The 25,267-nt window shown below is 34.0% G+C and overlaps 1 protein-coding gene across 1 annotated transcript in view; it reads left to right on the forward strand.

Annotated features, from left to right (window-relative positions):
• The window catches only part of LOC150092074 (uncharacterized), a 117,063-nt gene that overhangs the window by 59,885 nt on the left and 31,911 nt on the right, over window positions 1–25,267 (forward strand). Inside the window, exon 4 of the mRNA XM_090415330.1 lies at window positions 9,818–9,884. Coding sequence (XP_090271456.1) covers window positions 9,818–9,884 — 67 coding nt within the window. The remainder of the gene's footprint in view (window positions 1–9,817; window positions 9,885–25,267) is intronic.

Consider the following 25,267-nt stretch of genomic DNA (forward strand, 5'->3'; position numbering starts at 1 on the left):
AAGTTCTTTTTCCCTGTTTATCTACCGGTGTGATTAAGGCGGTCTTCACATACTTGGTATCTGTCCAATTTGAAATATTATATTTAGTAATTTTAGTAGGATAGGGCCTAAGCTAGTTACATGTCCTTGATATCCTTAGGTCATATATCATCGATTCCTGGGCCTTTGTTTGGTTTGATTTGATGTATTACAGCAAGTTGTTCTGCTTCTTTTATGGTTGAGAACCATAATGTTTTTTTTATTGTGCGCCAAGTGGAGTATCACGTTTTGTGAATGGGAGATTATTTCTCAGCAATTCTTGGATGCAGTCTGCAAAGTATTGTTCAAAATCATTTGGTAGTTGTGGGATAGGGTTTGCATCTTTCATGAAGCTGTGTTTTATGGTTTCAGAGACAGTGGTTTTGGGATATCAATCTAGCATCTCGTTGATTAGATGCCAGGTTTGTTTTGTGTTGTTTTGTGCAGAGGTTAATTTGTCTCTTTTTGCATTTCTTATTTGTTTTAAGGTTATTCCTTGTTATCTTATGTTCAGTTTTTAAAACTGCGTTATTTGGATATCGTTTTAATTCTTTCCATAGATCGTCCTTCCTGTGTATTTCTAGGAATATTTTGTGTTATTTTATGGTTGTTATTTTATTCCAGGATTTTGGGTTGTTCTTGAAGGAATTCTGTCTTTATTTGCAGCTTCCTTATATATTTCCTCCGGTGTGAGTTTTAATGTTGTTGTATAAGATATCTGCTGAATCTCATGCCATCTGTTCCCAGTCGGTTTTTCTTATTTCGTGGTTGGCTATTTCTTCTTATATTATTGGTTCATGTCGCTTTTCATCTATGGGACATTGCATTGATATTGTCTTTGTGTGCAGAATTAGAGCCGTGAAGTAATGATCTGCTACTTTGCATTTATGACTGATGCAGTGTAACTGCTTGGTGTGCTCGGATGTTTATATGATCTAGGCAGGAAGCAGTAATAGTATTTGCGAATATTTTTTCTCTAGTACATGATGATATTGGTGGTTTTCGGTTATACATGGATAGCGTGTCTAGGTATTGTACAGTGTTGTTTTGGTTTTCGTTTGCAATATGTATGCAGGGCCGGTGCGAGAGTATCTGACGCCCCTAGGCAAAGGAAATTTAGTAGTCCCTATACAATGTTTCTATGCAGTAATTAGTGCGTCGATTTTTTCGATACCCAAATTCGATTAGTGCGCCTATACACATCTTAAAAATAAATGTTACAGATTTTAAAAAAATTTCTGTCTATACAATTTTATGCCTAACTATTATAAAAAGTCACTCACCAGAATGAAATAATTTAGTTACCGATTTAAAACATTTTACAAAGTTATTTTTAATGGCATACTACACTACTTCCATGTACACTATGTATACCAGGGTTTCCCAAACTGTGTTCCGCGAGAAGTTCCTGAAATTCGTCATTTTAGTTTTCTAAGCATTTTTTACGTATAAATATTTTATTGTGAAAATTTTCTGAGGAGAATAATATTCGAGAATACGTCGAAAGGTTCGGACCCATAATGCCTAATAACATTCCTGTATCGTTAATTTTCACACATCGAAACCTTTCAACATTTGGGAAAGAGAATACCGCTGTTTATGATCGGTCGTAAAAATTGCCTACAAGCGGATTATAGCGGATTATAAAAATATCGGCGGCGTATAATATTTTTCGTACTAGCAAAGTTTTTAAGCAGCAATGCCTAGAGACTGACCCTGATGAATAGAGAAACGGTAAAATTTGCAGAAGAGTAGAAGAGGCAACAGGGCCATAGCGTCGGTTATATGAAAAAAAGCAACAAAATGCCCGCCAAACTATGTTAGCTCAATTCTTTGTTAAGAAGTAGAATAATAACATTTATATTCTGAATATGTTTTATAGTCTTTCAGCTTCATGATTTAACTTTAGCTAGGCCCTGAGACATACCTTAATTCTTTTATAAAAAAATTAAGGTTAAAAAAAGAAATTTGAGGAACGAAATATACTTTTTCCCATAGGTTATTATATTCGATTAGTGCGTTTTCGATTAATGCGTCTGTTTTAAGGAACGCATTAGGCGCACTAATCGAAGGATTGCTGTATATATATTTTGTCATACTCACACAAGCACAATACACCTACAGATGTGGATATTTATAAAAATAATATCATTATGAACATTTATGTATACAGTTTATATATAAAGGTTTATATATAAAATTTATTAATCAAAACCAATACATTTCTATACATATATGATTACTCCTAATATTTGTATAGCAAGAAAATGATTATATCTTAAATACAAAAATTGAAAAATTAATCTTTCTGACTTTTGCTTTGGCAAAGTTTTGAATTAATTCATCTATATTGATTGTAGATGCAATTTCATGCTCTATTTATATTATTGCTAGACCAGTGAGTCGTTCCTGAGCCATCGTTGAGTGAGTGTAAGTTTTTGTAAGTTTTAATTTCGAGAAACTCCTTTCTGAACTTGCTACCGATACTGGCAATGTCGAAAAAATTCTCAGAGCAATAAACACATTTGGAACACTATTTTCTAAATTATTTTTGCATATGTATGACAGGACATCTAATGAGGAAGTATTTTCTGGAATTCGCCTTGCTATTATTTGTAATTCACTACATAAATCTGTTCCATCAATATCTCTAGAATTAATGTGTTAAATAATTTTCCAATATCAAACATTTTTAAGCAGTTCTGCTGAAGTACTTTTTTGAAATTCATATATATTTAAAGGAAAACCAAACTTTTCGTTAATTGTAGACATGTGCTTGAATTTTTCATCAACAGATGCAATTGCGGTATCAATAATTGTAAAATAAAAATCTACCTTAAATTTTTGTTTAAAATCTGTTATGAATTCATCCTCTGCTTCTTACATAAATTGTTTCTTTTTTTTTTTCTAAGTCTAACTGTTTCTTGTTCAAAATTAGGCGTTTCACCTAAGACCTCAGCGATTTTTTCCGCATCTGTTAACATCTTTTAAAATTCATCCTCATTTCGGATTTTCATTAAGAAATTCTTTGTATCATTAATACAACTTATGGCATCATTTATATCAAGGCTCGTATTCTGAAGTTGTTTACTTGTAAAGTTTATTTCAAAAAGTATATTATACCACATTACAAATCTGTTCGGTCAATATCTCCAGAATTATCACGTGTTAAATAATTTTCCAATATCAAACATTTTTAAGCAGTTCTGCTGAAGTAATTTTTGGAAATTTTTATTTATTTAAAAGAAAGCCAACTTACAAATTATTACAAATTACAAATTACAAAGGATGCGATAAATTTGAACTTCTTTAAAGTTTTAGGAAGACTATTTGCGTCTAATTCAATTCCATAGTATTTCCACTTAATCCACATAAACTATCATCTTGAGATATTTCTTGCAAACATCGGTCAAATTATCTTAGGGGCTTTAATGCGTCAATTCGACTCTCCCATCGTGTATCACAGATTGGCCTGAGTGTACAATTACTTATGTGTCTTTTGAGGTATTCCCATCGACGAGTCGAACCGGGAAAAAAATACATATACACGATGTACCGCGTCAAAAAATGCTGTGGCATCTAAAGTGTTGGAAGTGCAATTCACTACTAAATTTAATGAATGTGAACTACAGGGTACATGCATTGCTCTCGGGTTAATATTGGAAATTCGTTGCTGCACACCTTTTAGATCACCTTTCATATTACTGTTGTTATCGTATCCTTGACCTCGTAAATCGTGTATTGGTAATGAAAATTTGTCTAGAGTTCCTAGTATTTCATTTGATAAAAATTCTCCAGTCCAGTGGTAATTTTTATTTCTATAAATCCCAAAAATTGTTCTTTTATAGAAACCGTGCTATTACTGGTGTCTACGAATCGAAGTACTATACTCATTTGTTCCGTGTGACCAATGTCGGGCGTACAGTCAATAATTATGGAAAAATATTTTGGGGCAACAACAGATTCTTAAATTTTTCTTTTTCATCGCACTGGAGAATAAGTTTATTATTTCATTTTGAATATTTTTTCCAAGATAATGCACATATGTATCTTTATCTTTTATTCTTCGAAGATGTTCATTCATTATTGGACCAAACGTGGCTAGAAATTCGACAAATTTCAAACAATTTCCTTTTCCATGCGAAAACAATGTGTCATTTGTTCCTCGAAATGATAAATTTTGAATAGCTAACGCCTGAACTAAGCAAAGTGTCGTTCTAATACTTGCACCCAAATGTTTCTCCTCTTTTCTTATAACTAGCAAGTTCTCTTCATCCATGGTTTTCTTTTCTTTTATTTGAATTTCTAATTCTTTCCACTTATAGTAATTTTCAACGTGTCTTTGATTTTTTTCATGCGCAGCTAAAATAGAAGAAGCATTTTTCCCGTCCCTCAATCCAGAAACCGCTATTGATCAAATAATAAACAGAAGAAGCAGAATGCAGAATCCGTGGATTTTTAGTACAATAACCACAAACGCAGCATTGTCTCAGCGTTAAATAGTCTTTGAGTATAATGAGTCATTGAAAATCTTCTATTATTGTTATCTTTCGGAAAATCAAAATTATGAATCTGTTCAGGTCCATGTTCAACTAATAGCTGACTTAACTGATTAATATTGGAAAATTTTACAGGACACCAAGTTGCTGGATCATTATAATTTAAATTTGTAAAACCAAATCCTTTTATGATTGGATCTGTACAACAACGAACTTCAGAATCAACAATACACGCATGATCTGTAGATTCCTCCTTTGACGTTTTAATCCAATTTTTGGTATCGAAAATTTTGCTCCAATTCATTAATCGAAACTACGGACGAATTATCCAACGAATAATCTTGAAGATTTTCTTCTTGTATGCGATTACGATCTTCTCGGCAAAGATATTTTAAAAATGCACCTTCTTGTTTTTTCAATCTTTCTTCCTTTTCCGCTTTACGTTTGCGATATCGAAAACCCGATTTCTTTTTATCCATTTTCAAAATCCAGTAACTGAGATGTTTATAAATAAAAATAAACTTAATTAATAAAAAAATATGGACTTTAAACTATTCGGTAATTCACAAATAAAGTTTTATACATTTACTTAATGAAGTATTTATCGATTATATATACTTTATAAGTTATAACTCTATAACTTATCTATCATATATTTATAATCCAATAATTCAACAATATCGTTTTCTATGAACATAATTGACAAATTTCTCAAATGCATCTGACTTAACGAATTGTGTAAATATTTTTAACGCGTTTAAGTACAGAAAATGAGCGTTCACCGCTAGCATTACAAACAGGCAGTGTCTAGGGCCGCATTTATACTTTTGGGACCCAAGGTGCAACATCATTATGAGGCCTCTAAATGAGCACTTTTTTTAGTTTATTGAAAATAAAAGTCAACATTTCCATAATAAATAATTTTAATAACACAATACAACATTGGTATACATATTTAAAAAAAAGTATAAAAATAAATCAGTTCAAATTTAAATTTTAAAAAAATCAATAAAAGTTTTTTGTTTTCTTTTCTGGCTTTCGTTTTAGCAAATATATCTATAATGTCATCATAATTGATCGAGTCCATTATATCTGATTCAATGCATAACAACGACAGGTCACTTGTTTTATTTTGGTGCAAGTTGCTTCTTAAATAATTGTATAAGGATAAACGTTTTTTTTTTTTTTTTTTTTTTTTAAAGCAAAGAAAAGAATTTAAATGCAATCCAATTAAGCTTGTTAATCAAGGTAAAAATAGAAACTTCACCAACTGTAAAGTTCGGTTATTCTCATTAAAAATAAAAATTTCGAATTTCAGGTAATAAATATTGTAGCAAAAATCGTCATATTTATGGAATTACAACATGGATCTAAATATAAATATAAAACGTTTCAGTTTGCAGTAACATGCACAGTATGCCTCCCTAGTTGACAGAATGCTTAACGTATCTGCTTTCCAACCACCTAACTTTAGGTGAAAGATAAATTTTGTCACCTAGTGCGAGACCACCTTACTAACTGGAGGCCTGGGATTCACATAAAAAGCATATAACATATATAATATAGGGTTAATTTAGTTCCCACTTTATCGCACAATTATTAAGATTTATTCAACTCAAGATTTGATTTTTTTAAGTTGCAGTAATAAGCATAATAATTCCAGCTTTAGTTAAAACGTAGAAGTAATAAATAATAACGATAACTTGCTATGCTCGCTAACATCCACTTTTTTACTCGACATTTTACCCTAAAATAACTAGAATCTTGATGCACAAAAAATGAACTGAAAAATTAATTTAATTTTTAAATAATAATAAACTTGAAAATCAAATGCTCTATTTATGTGATATAGAAAATTTCCCAAGAAACATGCACCCAAAATACCATAAGAAACTTAATGAAACAAATATATTCGTTCAGCGACGCATCAAGACATTCCAAGTTGTCGCGCGCGCGCGTGTGTGTGTGTGTGTGCGCGCGCGCGTGCGTGTGTGTGTTTATGTGTGTGGCATGTGCGAATTTCCCAATCAACGGCTGCAGTGGGAATCAAACCTATTTAACATAGGTTTTTCGCGTCTTCCCACACAGCAAATAAACTAATAATTAACAAGTAACTGGTGTCATCCTCAGATAAGCTTACAAATTGAGCTTCGAGGATGAAAGCTGAGAAATTACACCTCATCCAAGATGTGACATGAAATGTGACATACGGGTTTGGAATTAAAAAATTCCAAACCCGTATGTCACATTTCAGTGCTGCAGTTACAGCTTAAATATACAAAAAAAATCACAATTTTAAATACACTCATTGTTAAATTAATAAATGCTGTATTATTAGTATTATTATTAATACATTATAGAGGAAGAAAAAAAGAAAGAAAAATAAATCTGCACGAATTTCATTGTGAAAAAAAAACAGAATTAAACCGCTTGTAAATAGGTAATCTTATGCTGTAAATATGTAACCACAATATTGTGAAAATTTTAAATAAAAAAAAAGATCGAATTTAAAAAAAAAAAAAAATATGTAATCAAGTATGTATCACATGTAATCAAATGTATGTAATGTATGTTCATATGTAATAAAAAAAAAACTTGAGACCTCAATGGAGTCAAGGACTCATACAGGGAGGCTATAAATCATGCAAACCAGTATCATGCCTTCCCTTAAACTCATTCACTAGATGCAATCACTACTCCCCAAAAGGCAATCTATTCCACTCATGAATTGCTCTTTGGGAGAAAATCCTAGCTCTTACCCATTTCTTGACTGGGAATAAAGTTAACTTCCATGGATGCTGCCGTGTTATCTCCCTGCCTTCCATATAGCGAAACATTTCATCATTTGAAATTGAAATGATCATTTTGAAACCCATTCTAAAGTTTATAGACTTTTATCATATCACCCCTCTTTCTCCTGTTAACCAAAGTCTGTAATCCACATACTCGCAATCTGTCCTCATAATCTAAATCCCATAATCCGGATATAATATTTGTAACTCTTCTTTGATCCCTTTCCACAGCTTCTTTATCCGCTGGCACCAGGGGACCAAATCAATCTTATCAAAGCCTTATAAAGAGGCATAATGACTTCCTTATTCTTACATGTCAAGGTTTTCTATAACATCGCAATTATCTTAAGAGATGTATTTGCAACTTTGCTATGTGACCTTTGAATTTCAAATTCCTATGCATCATTACAATAAGATCCCTTGCCTCCCCTCCTCAGCTTGTTGTAGCATAACCCCACTAATATAATATGCCTCTGGAACTCTAATCACCCCACAGTGCATAACTTTACACTAATTAACAATAAACTTACAGCCATTTTCGTTTTCCCTAAATTTTCATGTATTCAAATTATTTTGCAAGTGCTTAATGTCATTCGGGTTAATTTGAAGCACGATATTATAGTAACAATGAAGGCAGAGATATCAAGGTTCTCTATGAGGGGTAGCACCACTGCCTTTACGAAAATATAATATTTGCAGGCTGGGTTATATATACAGCGTCCATTAAAAAATGTATACACACTTCAGTAAAAGAAAAACGTGTATAAAAATTGTAATACTAAATTTATACTGACATCAGGGGAAGAATACAAGTTACCTTTGACTTCTTCAGTTATACGAGGTGCTTAAAGTGGTTACCATTAGAGTCCGGACACATTATTACGGCGAACTGCTGCTTGGGCAATGTTGGCCAAAGTGTCCAGTGGGACTGCTGCGTATGCCGTTTCAATTTCTTTCAGAAGGACCACCAGTTTAGCTGGTTTTCTACGATACACCACATCCTTTATAGTTCCCCATAAGTAGAAGTCCAAGGGAGTTAAATCAGGAGAACTTGGGGGGAACTCAACTGATCATTCCCATAAAGTGCATGAATGATGGTAAAATGGATGCTTAGCATATCTAGGTACACATGACCAGTAACAGTACCTACATAGAAGAATGGTCCTAGATGACAATCCATAGCAGACATTGAGACCCGGTAAATTGTCTGTCTTGTCCACATGAACGCTCGGATTTTCTGAGCACAGTAAACAAAATTATGCCGATTCACTGTTCCATTAAGCTTAAATTGTGCTTCATCAGAACAAACCATCTTCCTCACAAACTCCTCATCCTGTTCTCCATGTGGTGAAACCGCTAACAATACTCCATTCTTCGATCAGGATCGTCTTCATTCATGCCATTGAATAATCTTGAGATTGCTGCTTTAAGTTCAGCTGCTTTAAGAAAGCGCCGTATGCTTGCACTGCTAACTCCTGTCTCTCGTGCATATTGTGTGGTAGATTTCTGTGGCGCGCCTGTAAACTCTGTCTACACTATTGCCGAGAAAGCAGTACTTGTTGCTGTGCGAGGCCTCCCAGATCTTCCCTTCTGCACATCACACACAGTACCATGGGTCTCAAACTTATCACGAATACCTGCAATTGTCAGGCGTGTTGGAGGTTATGGTGAAAACTCGCGCCTCCATTGTCGTTGAACTTCAACAACATTCACAAATTTGAAATGCCACTTCAAAGGGATCTTGCGTTCTTCGAACGACAATCGTGCCTCTGCCATTTTGTTTGACTGTTCTATCGGTCACGTGGTGATGCTGGAATTCATGCGAGTAACGACATCTTTTAAGAGGACACCATACTACACATTGCTACCGTAATTCGGTCTCCTTCGAATACAGTTCACGGATGATATCTGATAAAGTGTGTATATATTTTTGGTGGATTTTGTATGCGCATGTAACCTTTCCTTGGAAACAAAATCTTTCCATTCCAACCATTTCATGATACGAGGAACCTTAATAAGTTTTTTTCATAAAACTAGCTGAAGATAAGATGACCACTTCATGAAAATCTCCTCTTCATGAATGAAGTGCTTTGAAAGACAAAAATTCTGTAAACTCAAGGGGAGAGGGGTTAGTTCTCAAGGCACAGAAAGAATACACGCAGTTAGATAAAAAAAAATGTGTATTCACCGAATTGAAAAACGCAGTTAATTGGTAAATGAATTGCGAGATTTCGTGGCTAGCATTTTCAATAATAATAATGATCGTACTTTATTAAAACTGAATTAAATATTATTTCTCTTTATTTTGTCATGAGTAGACAGCGACCATAATTGCTTTATCGACCATGAAAATAAAACATGCAGCATTTAGTGCATACAAAAATAAAAATTTATTATATAATTACAAAAACAATATTTAATATTTATTTAATTGAATTTAATTTAATACTAATACAAAAACAAAGTTGATTGTACTTATATTATTTTACTTTATTTCATTTAATATAGTGCGATCGTCCCTGCAATGCCGGCGAATGTTGTTTCAGAGGGCAATGCATGTTATTTTGCAAAAAGGGTATGTATTGCATTGAAACTCCTTCTTCTTCTATATATATATATATATATATATATATATATATATATATATATATATATATATATATTATAAATTAACAAGAGAGCGAATAGTAGGTTACTGAAAAGGGCCAAAGAGAAAATAGTCGCACGTCAAATGAGCAAAAAAAAGAATGAATATAAGGAATAAATGAATATGACAAACATCGCATGAGATGTGAATTCGCAATGAATCTTGCAAAGGTAGTCCAACAATAATAACATGGTTATTGTAAATAATAATTATTATTTTTTTTAGAATAGCATAAGTTTAGTGTCATTCATGTAATGACATTCCAACTTGTAATTTTTACAAAATTCAGCACGTCGTGATTTATTTTCTACATTGCATTTCAATTAAAATTTTGATAATAATACTTTTTTGCATCTATATTTACGTGTTCTTCTAATATTGACAATGAAGATTGCACGGAATTTTTGAATAATGGATAATAATAATAATAATAATAATAATAATAATAATAATATGAGAATGTCTCAGATAAATTACATACAAAAATTCAGTGCAGAATGCTAGGAAAATATCTTATTTAAATTGAACAAATAATGATATTAACGATATGTTTTACACCTTTTTCACATTCATGTTTACAACGAATCATTTAAATTTACAATGATTCATTTTTTATTAAATTTTTTATCATATTTACTTGTTTCTTTGAATGGCTTCTTCCTCAAAGCTTTGCAGAGCTTGTCTGAATAATGATACCAGTATCTTCATTATTATCATACACCTTACTGACTGTTTTTTTTATATAATCTTCAGTCTTTCATTATGATTACATGTAGACGAATGATGCGGATTAATCACACCTACTTCGAAGCTTGGGTTAGCTTTTATGAAGAGAGTGGGAATTAGCCTACGCTCTTTATGTTGTTGTTACTGTTCATGGGTGGGATGTAGGCATTAGATGCTGGTGATTTGTGATATGTACATTAGTGTTAATGCTGTTTTAACTTTGTTGGTATTTTTTCCAGAGATCGTGTTTTAATGATCTGTAGTTATCTATGTGTTTTAACTTTCTTGGTAGGTTGTTGAGTTGCGTGGGTATCTGATGTGATCTCACAATAGAACCGTATGAGTTGTTGACGGGTGGGGATATACAGTGTTGTTGTTGTAGGTCGTGTTATACAATATGTGTCTCTGTTGTTTCGATAGATGTTGAAGAAATTCCTTATTAATAATGTGTAGTGTTTCAGATTTTTAATTCTCAGTATTCTGTGTATCGCCATGTGCTGGTCGGATATTGTTTGTTGCGTGTAAGGTGTCCAGATCACTGTTGACACGATATTCCTGTGTAGTGTTTCTAACTTTGTTAGGTGGCTGTTTGATGAATTTGCATAGACTGTTATTCTGTATCTGAGTAGGGATTCGCAGATACCGTGATATAGGAGTTTTTTTTTTATGTTGGGTGGAATAATCTCTTTAACTTGAAAGAGTTTTGCTGCGATGATCCGGAGTTTGGTGTGTTGGTTATTCTATATGTTTTGTCCATTTAAGGTGGGAATCTATATAGATACCGAGGTATTTTGTGTGTTACTCGTTTGATTTCGGAACATTGGCAGATATGTTTGTTGTTAATGCAGCGGTATGTGTGACAATGTATCGATAGTGATGCAGGGCGTATGATTCTTGGGTTGTGTATCATCAACATCTGTGTTTTGTTGCCGTTGATTAGAATTGTATTTTGGTAGAAGTATGTTGTGATTTCGTTTAGGTCTTGTTGTGCTTTGCAGAGAGCTGTGTTAATGTCTGTGTGGATTGCTAGTAGTGCAGTGTCATCTGCGTATTGAAATATTTGACTTCTTATGGATATGTTATGAACATCGTTAAAGTATATGTTGAATAGAGTGAATGATAATATGGCACCATGAGGTACACCGTGTTTTACTTGTATACTCCGACTGTGTCATGTACCTATTATAGGTATAAGAGTGTTCCTCTTATACCTATTGAGTATAGTTTGGTGAGTAGTATGTCAGGTTCAAGTGTGTCAAATGCTTTGGTTAGGTCCAGCAGTATAAGGACGGCGTACTTGTTTTTGTCGAGAGCTTTGTTTATTGTGTCGGCGATGTCTTCTAATAAAGTGATGGTGCTTTTTTGTTTCCTGAAAGCCGTATTGTTTTTTTGAGATGTTGTTGTACTTCTATAAATAGTTCTGTAGTCTGGTGTGTGTTATTTTTTTGAGATGACTGGTATTGTAGATATTGGTCTGTAGTTCTGAGTATCGTTTCTTTTGCCATGTTTGTATATTGGCGTAATTACTGCAGTTTTTAGTTCTTGTGGAATAATGCCTGTGTCGAATATTATGTTCATGAGTTTCAAAATATTGGATTTATTTGTTCAAAGTGTGTTATAAGGTTCTGCGAGTCTTATTTGTCTATTCATGGAGTGGTCTTTGGTTTCAGTTTTAGGAGTGCTTCTTTCTGTTTTGTTATGGGTGGAAAATACATCGTTTGTTGTTGACTTTGTGTCGGTAGTTTTTTGTTGATCGTTGGTGGTTTGTCTTTTTTGAGTTGCGTGATGTTGTTTGTGAAAGCATGGTTGAATGAGTCTGCTAGTTCCTCTTGGTTTGTGTCCTGACCGAAGCTATTTGCAATAAAATCTTGTGCTCAAGTTTTCTTTTTTCGGGTTACTAATTCGTTGAGTGTAGCCCATGTTTTCTTAATGTTGTCGTTGTATTCCATGAATTTTTGGAAGTAGTAACGTCTTTTTTTGGAAGTAACGTCTTTTTGCCCTACGAATTTTTGTCGTTAGTTTATTTCTTGTGTTTTTGTATAAGGTTTGTAAATGCGTGTTACTGGGTGACTTTTTAAGTTTTTTCCATAGATTTTCTTTTTCAGTAATAGTATTTAGTATGCTGTCATTTATCCATGGATTGTTGTCTGTTTGTCGCCTCGTTTGTGTATGTTTTGTTGCTTTTTTGTATATTTATGTGAACTTTAGTTGAAAATTCTCGTATAATGTTATAGGATCGTTTATTTCAAGTAGGGAATTCCAGTCTATATTTTCTACTTGGTTATCAACAATGTTCTTTAGTATGATCGAATTTTGTCGACTTATGTGGTGGTCCGAGGGTGCGGGGGTAGGAAACGTAATAAAACGAAGTTGAGACAAAGTAGTGATCTCCAATTTTTACGTTAATTACTGGTGTTGTATATGTATGGATGGGAGCCCGTATGTTGATATGATCAATGCATGATTCTGTTAGTGAGCTATTGAGAATTTCTTGTCTTGTTGAGGAGTTAATGGTAGGGTTTATGTTGTACTGACTTAGTATATCAAGATATGTGTTAGAGGTTGAAGAAGCGTGGTCAAGAGTATTTATATTAATGTCTCCTATTAGGATGAGCCTGTGTGTTTTACGCGGTTCGATGCCGCTTAGCCATGTTTCTAACTCTTGAAGAAAACTGAGTGGATTATTATCTTGGGCTCTGTATATTGTATATTTGATGCTATTGTGGCTATTTGTGAGTTCCAAAATTAGTGTTTCCGCATGATCGAAGTGAGTTTGTTTTTCTGTCACATTGTATTTTTCTTTGATAAATACCATGATGCCACCTCCTCTTTTGTTTGGTCTGCGTAAGTTGTAGGTTTGATAATTATTTATGTTGTATGCGTAAATTTCTGTGTCATTTATTGCAACTTCGGTCAGTATTAGCGCATCTATGTTTATCATGGTATAATAGAGCTGTGTTATCAATGTAAGCCAGTGTTTTTTTATACTTTTTATGTTTGTATGTACGATAGTGAAGATGGTGTTGGTGGAAATGTTGTCCGACCATTTCTTTAAAGAGTCAAAGACTTGAAGTTTATGTTGTTTGACTGGATATGTTCGCCTATGTTTGTGATCTCCATTATATAGTTTTTAAATGAGTTCTAATCTTATTCTTAAGGATGTAAAGAGTTAGTGTTTTATATTGGTAGGCTGTGTAAGTCGGATTCACTTGTAATTATGCATACTCGAGTGCTTTCATTCTTTCTCAAAAATATCTGTGAATCCTTAGCCGACAGGAACTTGTAGTTTTTCTCTGCTTTTGTCTTCCTTGCTTGGTATAGAAGATTTTTGAAGTATGGAGTCCAGTGTTCCGTTATATAGATTGGTGTTGGGAGTTTCTTATCAGTTAGGATCGTTGTTGTCGGCCTTGTTTTCTTGCTTGCTGTAAGAATGGAGTCTCTCAGATTTCTGTTTGGTAAAACGAGCGATTATTGGTGGCGGTCTCTATTTATGTTTTTGTGGGCCTCGGTTGATATAGGTGATATCTGTGGTTGCGATTTGAATTCCAATTTTGCTGCCGATCAGTTGCATTATGTTGCTTAAGTATTCTGTATTTTCTTTCATTATTCCCTAAATTTGTTCCATTTGACACTTGAGTGTGTTTACTTCTTTCCGCAATTCTTGATTTTCGCGTTGGAGTGTTTCTTGCGTTTCTATCACTACCGTTAATTTCGTCTTTATTTCTCGCACGGTTCTTAACATTTTTTTCAGAGGTCTCGTTATTGAACTGTATGTAATGTTCATACTCCTCGAATTTTTTGTTAATTTGTTCCATGTGTGCATTTAATAAGTTTTTCACCATGAGTTTAAATGAATCAAAGTTATCTATAATTTTAGGATCCGGAAGCGGCTTACCGTGATGTGCGTCGTTACTTTTCTTTGGTGTCTGGTCGTTGTTCTTCGTTTTCTCACGGCACTATTGACATCGCCATTCGGTCCGTTTCACAGCTACTTTTGCTTTCCACGTGCTTTCTGAGATCCCTGAACAGTGGAAGTGTTGTTTTTTGTTACATCCGGAAGACTGCGGCCCGTCCCCTTCATCGCTTAATGGCTTATTGCATTTGTTACAGCTCATTTTGCTTGAATTTCTCTGTCTCGGTGACCTTTAGCCTTTCTTCCCGTTAGCGACTATAGTGCGCCTTTTAAAATGGCGACGTCCTTTGTTCATCGTTGGCTGGTGACTGGAGTACACTCTATGAACTTCCAACACTGAAAATTTGAATCTTACTTATCCGATTTTGGTAATGTGAACGTCCCTGTCTTCAGCGTGACTAAAAGAATTAAATAGTAGCACTTTCAAGTTAGAAACATGAGTTAATTAACACTTTAAACCTATAAAACCAGGACCAGCGATACAGCGTACGTGCATCCGTCTGCCTACACTTAACAATAATAATAATAATATTTTTTTTTTCTTTTACATTTTATTATGTCTCAGTATAAGTTACATACGATAATAATATTTACAGTATTTACAATAAGGATTATACAGAATTTTTTTATTTTATTTTATTTTATTTTTTTATTTTTTTATTTTTTTTTATGTCTCAGATGAATTACATACATAGTTGCTGTAGTAATTATATGTATATAATATTTATAACGCATTACAAGTGTGTATAACAGATACTTGCAAGTTAGTAATTTTCTTCCTCGAAGCTTAGCAGAGCTTATCTGAGGAAGATAATAGATGACAGAGGGTGGTGGTTTCATGGTTGTGTTCCTATAGTGGTCACAAGCCAGGTGTTGATTTTACTGTTTGTTGGTACGTGCTTGAAAGACTTCGTCTGCTATTACAGTTTAACTTTTTTTTTTGTGCAAATAGGGTTGGATTTAGACATGGTGTGTTTGTTTCTTTGTGTTCTTGTAGTGGTAGTTTTTTGAGAGGGGGGGTTGTCGTAGGTTTGTGTGTGTGTGTGTATGTGTGGTGGGGGAGAGAGAAACAGGAATTGCTCTAATTTTCATTCTCACTATAATATTTATATAGTGCCTGTTTCAGCTCTCTGTATGTTCCTAGGTTTCTGTTGTCGAACGGCAGTTTGTTTATCATGTCAGGTACGTAGAAGTTTCAGGTGGCTTTGCCGTGGTGATTGTTGTACTTATATGTTATGTAGTTTGTTGACTGTGGTCTTGTTATTTGATATGTTGTTCTGGTTACTCTATATGTTGGGCTGTAGTAGTGTTTTAACATGACTGTGTAGTGGCGTAAGTGTTTCACCTTAAATATTTTATGTTTTGTCCATGCTTCCTGCATAAGAGTGGGTTGTTCCCAGAATATCAGTTTTATCATTTTATCTTGCAACCATTGTAGCCTGTTAAGTCTGTAGTCTGCGCAGAATGCGTATGATGTGATTGCATATCTTAAAATGTTTTCACATAATGCTTTATAGATTAGTATTTTTATGTGGGTTGGGGCAATGTCTTTTAATCTGTATAGTTTGCTTGCTATTATCCTAAGCTTGGTATGTAGGTAGTTTGTATGGCTATTCCAACTTTGATCTGCATCGAAGTGAAGTCCAAGGTAGCGTGTTGTTTTCACCTGTGTGATGGTTGTGATTTTAGGTTCTTTTTGTGTATAGGAGGATGACTGTTTGATAGTGAGATATTTAGTTTCTATGGGCAGGGTTTGGGGATTTTTGAATATCATTAGCTTTGTTTTTCCAGGGTTTATATATATGCCGTTTTCGGTTAACCAGTTAGTGATTTGATTGATGTCGTGTTGCATATTTTTGTAAGCGATTTTTGCAGTGTTGTGAATGGATACTATGGCAGTGTCGTCTGCATACTGGAAGATTTTACTTTTTAGGGGGAGTTGGCTTATGTCGTGTGTGTATATGTTAAATAGAATGGGAGATAGGACAGCTCCTTGCGGTACTCCACAGGTTACATGTACCTCTTTGCTGTGTGCTGATCCTATACGTGTGATGTGCTTTCTGTTTTTCGTGTATGCTTTAAACCACTGGAGTAGACGACCTCCAATTCCGATATGGGTAAGTTTCGTTAACAAGGTTTTATGTGTTAGTGTGTCAAATGCTTTTGTTAGGTCAATGAATACCACTAATGTTATTCTGTTTTTATCCAATGCAGCGTTTATTAGATCTGTGAAATCTTCCAGGAGTGTTGCTGTTCCTTTATTTTTTTGAAAGCCATATTGTGTTTTGGGTATGATTTGAAATTTTTCAACGTATGTGGAGAGTTTCTGATGTACAATGCGCTCCATGATTTGGTTAATTACAGGCAGCGGGGCGATAGGTCTGTAATTACTTATTATGTTTCTTTTTCCCTGTTTGTGTATGGGTGTGATTAATGCAGTCTTCAGTGTTTCAGGTATGTGTCCCGTTTCGAAGATTTTATTTAACAGTTTTTGTATAACTGGAAGTAGGTCGGTTGAGTGTTTCTTGATGTCTTTTGGTCTGATTCCGTCTATCCCCGGTCCTTTGTTAGGATTAATTTGTTGAATAGCCAGTGATAGTTCTTCTTTTGTTACTGTGGGGAACCACATCGACTGGGTTGCTCGTGGACCTAGTGGAGAATGTTCGTATGTGTGAGGAAAGGTTGTTTCTTGTAGCTTTTGGACAGAGTTCACAAAGTGCTGATTAAAGTTGTTTGCCAACTGTTTGAGGGATTTGGGGTCGCAGGCAAAGCTGTGTTTTATTGTTTCTGTGGCAATGGTTCTGTGTATATTGTCCAGCATTTCATTAATCAGGTGCCAGGTTTCCTTTATGTCATTCTGTGCTGTTGTTAATTTGTTGCTGTAATAGTTCCTTTTTGCCGTTCGAATCTGGGTTGTTAGGAGATTCCGTTTTCTTTTGTATTCAGCTTTTAAAGCGATATTGTTCGGTGACTTCTTAAGTTGTTTCCATTGGGCATCTTTTCTTTGTATGTCTGTTAGTATGTTGTCTGTTATCCATGGATTTTGTTTCGTTTGGGGACGTATTTTTATTTTTGTTAATGCTTTGTTGTATATTTTGTTAAATGCAAGTTTAAGATTATTATATACAGCTTCAGCAGAGTCTAAAGATGCTATCTGCATCCAGTCTGTTTTTCTGATTTCATCGTTCACTATTGCTTCGTTTACAATGCTATGATACTGTTTTGTAGTGTCAGTGATTTTTATGGGTTCTGGTTCAGTGTGTAACTGCAATGCTGTGAAATAATGGTCTGCTAGTTTGCATGTTATGACGGCTGCTGTGTGGCTGTTTGGAGGGGCCCTAATATTTATATGATCAATGCAGGTTGAGGTTGTTGTGTTTCCGACTATCTCTTCTCGTGTATACGACTGTATGGATGGGGTTATGTTATATGCCGATAATAGGTCTAGGTATTGTTCTGTGTTGGTATTTATGTTCCTAATGTTTATATTAATGTCTCCTATTATTATCAAGTATTTTGAGGTGCCTACTTTCGTGGCTGAAATCCATCTCTTTAGTTCTTCTAGGAATTTTGTGGTGCTTAAGTTGGGTGGTCTGTATATTGCGTTTAATATCAGGGAGTTTTCTTGTTTGATGTTTTTAATTTCGATGCATATGTTTTCTGCGTATTCTAATTTATAGTTTATTTCTGTTACTTCTAGTTTATGTTTGGTAAATATTATTATACCACCGCCTCGTTTTGTTTGTCTGCAGTGTTTGTGTTGTTGGAAGTGTGGCATTTGGTAGGAGGATGCCTCTTCGTTTGTCGTAGATACTTCAGTCAGTATTAAAATGTCTATTTCGTCTATATCTTCTTTCAGATAAGCTTGCAGGGTCAGCCAGTATTTTTGAATGCTTCTGATGTTGATGTGGAGAATAGATAGTCCTTTTTTGGGGATTGTCAGTTGTTTCCATTCTGATATTGATTTCAGAATGTGGCAATTATCATGTTCCGGGGTGATTACGTCTGCTTGATGGTCTGCATTCATGTTGGTTGGCGTGCTGTTCCTTCTTTATGAGTTGTAAATAGTCCTTTCAATGTGGCAGCCTGTTGAGGTCATCTACGGATTTTATTTCGATTGGTTTTGAGTCTTGTGTCTTTCTAAGGAATATTTTGCTGTCTCTTATCCATATAAACTGGTAATTGTTTTCTGTTTTTACTTTCCTTGCTTGGTAGAATATTTTCTGATAGTGTGGAGTAAGGTATTCAGACAAGTATATTGGGGTGTTGTCGTGGTCTCCTTTCAGATCCTTTACTACTGGATTTTTAATCCTGCTAGCTTTTATAAGTGTAGTTTTTGTTAGGCTGTTGGTGAGTCACACTACGACGGGAGAAGGACGGGTATTATTTTCTCTTTTCCTTTTTTGTGGTAACCGATGCACTGACTGGATGTCTCTTGGTTCAATGGGGGAGCCGATTTTTTGGCTTAGTTGTATTACAGTGTCTCTTAGAGGTTCCGTAGCTATTTCTGGGAGACCATTTATGAGGAGGTCATTTTTGTGCTGCTGTTGGTTTGAGAGCTCGTACTGTTGCTTTAGAGAGTTTAATTCTTGCCGTAGGTCCGTTGTCTCTTTAATTAAATTATGCTGTCTTTCAGTTAGCTCTTTGACGCAGTTTTTAATTTCTCTAACGGTCTGTAACATATCTTCTATCGAGTTATTATTAAATTTAATAAATGCCTCGTATTGGTTAAATTTTTCTGTAATTTGTGCGGTATGTTTTTTAAATAGTTCTCCAACAAAATCGATTAAACAGTCTTTTAGGTTTTGTAATCTATTTTCAAGTAATGCATTTAAAGATGGCTCACCTGGGTTTCCGTTGTTGTTTTCTTTGTTTTTAATTCCCTCTGTTGTTGATAGCTGTTTACTGCCTGCGGTTGTTTTCTGCGTTGGCTGTTTTCCGCCTGCGGTCGAAGGCGACGTTCCTTTGTTATCTCTGCAATGGGGACACTTCCACTCGTCACGATTCTTGCTTGATTTTCGCTGCCAGGTAGTCTCGGACATTCCTGAACATAAAAAATGCATGTTTCTTTGGCAGTTCCTACATGTTACGTGGTTTTCTTCCCCCGTTAGGTCTTCTTGGCATTTGTAGCACTTCATACTTCTTGTTTGATGATCTTGCTGTATTTTCTAATATGGCGTCCTCCTTTGTTCTCTTCTCGCGTAGTTGACCAACGTATACTTCGAATTTTGAATACTTATATTTTACTTATTACTTAACAGATACTTACAATAATAATAATAATAATAATAATAATAATAATAATAATAATAATAGTAATAATAATATATTAATACTAGTGTAATAATTTAAAATTATAAATAAAATTAAATTAGTGTAATTAAAATTAATAAATTAGAAATAAGAAAATTATATTATTGATAAAATACTGCTACTACTACTGATACTTTTTCTAACACACAGTTTATTATCGTTCAAAGAAATTACATGAGTGTATTCATGGCTATGATTAAAACAATATAATACCATAATTAATGCTAAAATTAATGCTACATGTTAGTAGTAATAATAACATGTAACATTATTTACAGTCACAGTTTTTACATTGAAACAGTTAAACAGCTATTTTGCATCTTGTCATTTATATTTTAATTTTACAATTTATTTTTATTCACAAGTCATATTAACGATTACTTTTTGTTAACATGCAATAGATAAGCTAAATGCATTCATTTTACTTTCCAACAATAATAATTAAGAATATCGAACTATGGTACTTTACAATTTTACAGATTTACAGTTCTACACAACATCTTTACTAGTAATAGTAATTGGTAATAGTAATTTATTGATTGCTAAAATATTTACACATACAATAGAAATCTTGAGTGACATTGCAACTTATAATTTTACAGAATTCAGCTCAAAGTGTTTGATTTTCTACATTGATTTAAACTAAAATTTTTAATAATATTTTTTGCCTCTATATTATGCATTTACAACACATGTTATTCTAATGTTAACAATGAAGATTATTTAGAAATTTTTATAATAAACTTTTGTTTAAATAATTTTTTAATTATAAGAAACATTTTATTACATTATTTTTTCATATGACATAATTAATGATATCACATAATAATCAGTATATTCAGTATCTTCTTTATTGTTGCATACATTACCAACTGTTTTATTACATAATCTGCTTCTTCGGTTAAAGGATTACGTGTGGTTGAGTGATAGCAGTTAATCCCACCTACTTCGATGCTACAAAATAATAATAATAATAATAATAATAATAATAATAATAATAATAATAATAATTTTTTTTTATTGTTCTTTCAAATATTTACATATGTACAATGATCATCTATTCAGTATAATATTTTATAAGGTTCAGCACTTTGTGCTACATATAATGAGATTTAAATAGTAATGATGATAACAGCTTTTTTTTAATATAACAATCATAATAATAATTTTCAATTATATTGTTCAGAGTTACATAAGTTGTATAATATTACATGTTGTGGTTTACTATTTTTTTTTTCAAGTTTGAAAAGGTGTGATTATACAACAGTATTTACAGATATGCAATCTGAATATTATGAGTCCTTATTTTCACAAACATACGGTGTAAACGCATGATTTACTTTTAAAATAATTTTTTTTTTTACATTGCATACATTTGTTACAGTTATTATATACATTACATTCATTAGTTTACATATGATACATTAATTACATTTGTTTACGTGTGATATTTACAATACGTACATTGGTTTACATATAATACATACATTGGTTTTATTGTGATACGTACATTACATGCATTTGGTTACATATGATACATCTTGGATGAGAACTAATTTTTTTTTCCTTTCATCCTCGAAGCTAAATGTAAGCTTATCTGAGGATGACACAATTTGGTTATTATGTATTGAATTTTTTTTTGCTGTGTTAGGATGCTACGGAATCTATGATTGAGAAATTCGCGCGCGCGCACTCACACGCACACGCACGCACGCTCACACACACACGTCCCCCCCACACACAATAAATTGGAATGTACTGATGTGTCGCTGAACTGGAAGCCTGAGCGAATATATTGTGTTTCATTAAGTTTGTATGGTATTTTGGGTGCGTGTTTCTTGTTCGTAGTATGTCCTTAGAGCTCTTTTCAGGCTATTGTAGTTTGTAAGGTTTCTGTATTCAAAAGGTAATTTGAAATAAACTTCTACATCCATGTCTGGGATGTAGAAGTTTCGCGTGGCCTTTCCGTAGTGATTATTGTATTTATATGTGATATAATTAGTAGTCTGAGGTCTTGTTATACGGTATGTATTTCTAACTGTCCTGTAGTTGGCATCGAAATAATGTTTTAGCAAGGCTGCATAGTGACATAAATGTTTTGCTGTCAGTATTTTGTGTTCTGCCATTGCAATGTTTATTAGGTCGTGATTTTCTCTTTGTTCCCAAAAGATCAATTTTGTCATTTTGTACTGTAGCGACATTAATCTATTTAATTTGTAGGGTGCACAGAAAGCATACGTTGTTATAGCGTATCTTAGTATATTTTGGCATAGTGCTTTGTACATTAGTGTTTTTAGGAGTATGGGAACTATGTCTTTTAATCTGTAGAGATTACCACTTATTGTTCGGAGTTTGTTGTGTAGGTGTTTTATATGGCTATTCCAGTTCATATCTGCATCGAGGTAAATTCCAAGGTATTATTGTTTCAACCTGAGTGATTGTAGTGGTTTTGCTGTTCTGTGTGTTTTTTGTGTTGGAAAGTGGATGTTGGATAGTTATATATTTGTTATCAACTGGTCGAGTCAGTGGATTTCTGAATATCATTAATTTTGTCTTTTCTGAGTTTAGGTGTATGGAGTTTTTCGTGAGCCAGTCTATGATCAGATTTATATCATGTTGCATATTTGTTTGGGCTATGCTTGCGTTATTATGGATGGATATTATTGCTGTATCGTCTGCGTACTGGAATATCTTACCTTTGAGTGGTAACTGATTAATATCGTGAGTGTAAATGTTGAATAGAGTTGGGGAGAGTACAGCTCCCTGTGGCACTCCACAGGTTACTGGTAGCTCTCTGCTTCGGTTTGACTCGATACGTGTGATATGCTTTCTATTTTGGAGGTAGTTTGTAAACCACCTGTGAAGAGGCCCGTCTATTCCAACATGCCTCAGCTTTTCTAACAAGGTTTGATGTGTTAGTGTATCGAATGCTTTGGTTAGATCTATAAAGACTACCATGGCAATTTTGTTTTTGTCTAAGGCGGTATTAATTACGTCTGTAAGGTCTTCCAAGAGAGATGTTGTTCCCTTATTTTTCTGAAAACCATATTGTGTTTTGGGGATAATATTAAAGATCTCAGTGTATGCTGTGAGTTTCTTCAGTATGATCCGCTCCATAATTTGATTGATAATTGGTAATGTTGCTATGGGTCTGTAATTGCTGATTAAATTTCGTTTTCCTTGTTTGTATATGTGGGTAATTATGGCGGTCTTTAGCATACTTGGTATCTGTCCTGTTTTAAATATTTTATTTATTAGTTTTAGTAGGATTGGACTTAAACTAGTTGCATGTTGCTTTATATCTTTAGGTCTGATACCATCTATTCCTGGGCCTTTGTTTGGTTTGATTTGATGTATTGCTGAGAGAAGTTCTACTTCTTTTATGGTTGGGAACCATAATGTCTGTTTTGATCGCGGTCCAAGTGGAGGGTCTCGTTTTGTGATTGGGGGAATATTTCTGTGAAGTTCTTGGATGGAGTCTGCAAAGTATTGGTTAAAGTCATTTGCTAGTTGTTGGATAGGTTTTGCGTCTTTCATGAAGCTGAGTTTTATGGTTTCGGAGGCAGTGGTGTTGGGAATAGAATCTAGCATCTCATTAATCAGATGCCAGGTTTGTTTCATGTTGTTTTGTGCGGAGGTTAGTTTGTCTCTGTAGTAGCTTCTTTTTGCATTTCTGATTTGTGTTGTAAGGCGATTCCTTGTTATCTTATATTCAGTTTTTAAAGTTGTGTTATTTGGATATCGCTTTAATTCTTTCCATAAAGCGTCCTTTCTGTGTATTTCTAGGATTAAGTTTGTTTATCCAAGGATTTTGTGTTGTTTTTGATCGAATTCGGACTTTCTTTGTAGCTTTCTTATATATTTCCTCCAGTGTGAGTTTAATGTTGTTGTATAAGTTCTATAAGATATCTGCTGAATCTGATGCCAGGTGTTCCCAGTCTGTTTTTCTTATTTCGTGGTTGACTATTTCTTCGTCTATTATTGTTTTCTGTCGTTTTTCTTCTGTGGGACATTGCATGGGTATTGTCTTGGTGTGCAGGTTTAGAGCGGTGAAGTAATGGTCTGCTACCTTGCACTTTATGACGGATGCAGTGTAACTATTTGGTGATGCTCGGACGTTTATATGGTCTAGACAGGAGGCAGTGATAATATTTCCGAATATTTCTTCTCTAGTACATGATGTTATTGTTGGTATTAGATTGTACATGGATAGTGTGTCTAGGTATTGTACAGTATTGTTCTGGTTTTCATTTGCAATATTTATGTTTATGTCGCCAATTATCATTAGGTGTTCGGTTGAGCATATTTCTTGGCTTGAAAGCCAGCAATTGAGTTCGTGTAAGAATTTTACCATGTTTAGGTTTGGTGGCCTGTAAATAGCAGTATTATGGGATGCTGTGTATTCATGGTATTAATGATTTCGAGGCAGAGGGTTTCAGCATGCTCAAACTGATAGGCCATTTCTTTTGCTATTAATTTTTGTTTCATAAATATTAGTATTCCACCCCCTCTTCTTGTTTGGTGGCATGATCTATGTTGTTGGAAGCCTGGAATTTGGAAAGCAGTCGCTTCGTCATTAGTTATGGATACTTCTGTAAGAATTAATATATCAATAATATCAGTGTAATTCCTCAGATAAGCGTGTAATAATAACCAATGTTTTAGAATGCTTCTGATGTTAATATGCAAGATTGAGAAACTTCTCGCTTGTACTGTGTTTTGTTTCCATGCATCAAGAGATTCGAAAGTACAATTACTGATGTATTCTGGTGTAATTACATCTATCTGATGGTTCTCATTCATTTTTGTTGTGTTGAGATCTTCTTATTGAACTAAGTTAGAGTCTTTTGTTTCACTCTGGCAACCTGTTTATATCTTCCGAGCTTTTTATTTGTATAGACTTTGAAGTCTGTGACTTTCTCAAGAATGTTTTCCCGTCTTTGATCCATAAAAATTGATACTTTTTTTCTGTTTTTTCCTTTCTCGCTTTGTACAAAAGATTCTGATTGAAAGGTGTTAAATATTCAGATAGAAAGATTGGCGTATTGTATTGCGATGCATTTAAATCCTTGACTACTGGTTTTTTCAGTCTGCTGGCTTTTATGAGATTGTCTCTTGTAGCCTTGCTTGTCAGACGAACTATGACTGGTGCCGGTCGTGGTGAACCTTGTTTTCTGTTCTTCCTGGGAAACCGATTTATGGTCTGAATATCATTATGCTGTAAGGGGATGTCAATTGCATGGCCTAACTTTAGAACTACGTCTCTGAGATTTTCTGTGGACTCGGTTTCTGGAAGACCGTTTATGACAAGGTCTTCTTTATGTTGTTGTTGGTTTAAAACTTCGTATTGTTGTTTGAG

The sequence above is a fragment of the Typopeltis vanoorti genome, unplaced genomic scaffold, assembly GCF_054136105.1.
Source record: "Typopeltis vanoorti isolate ZY-2024b unplaced genomic scaffold, IOZ_Tvanoo_1.0 HiC_scaffold_82, whole genome shotgun sequence".
Taxonomy (NCBI): Eukaryota; Metazoa; Arthropoda; class Arachnida; order Uropygi; family Thelyphonidae; genus Typopeltis; species Typopeltis vanoorti.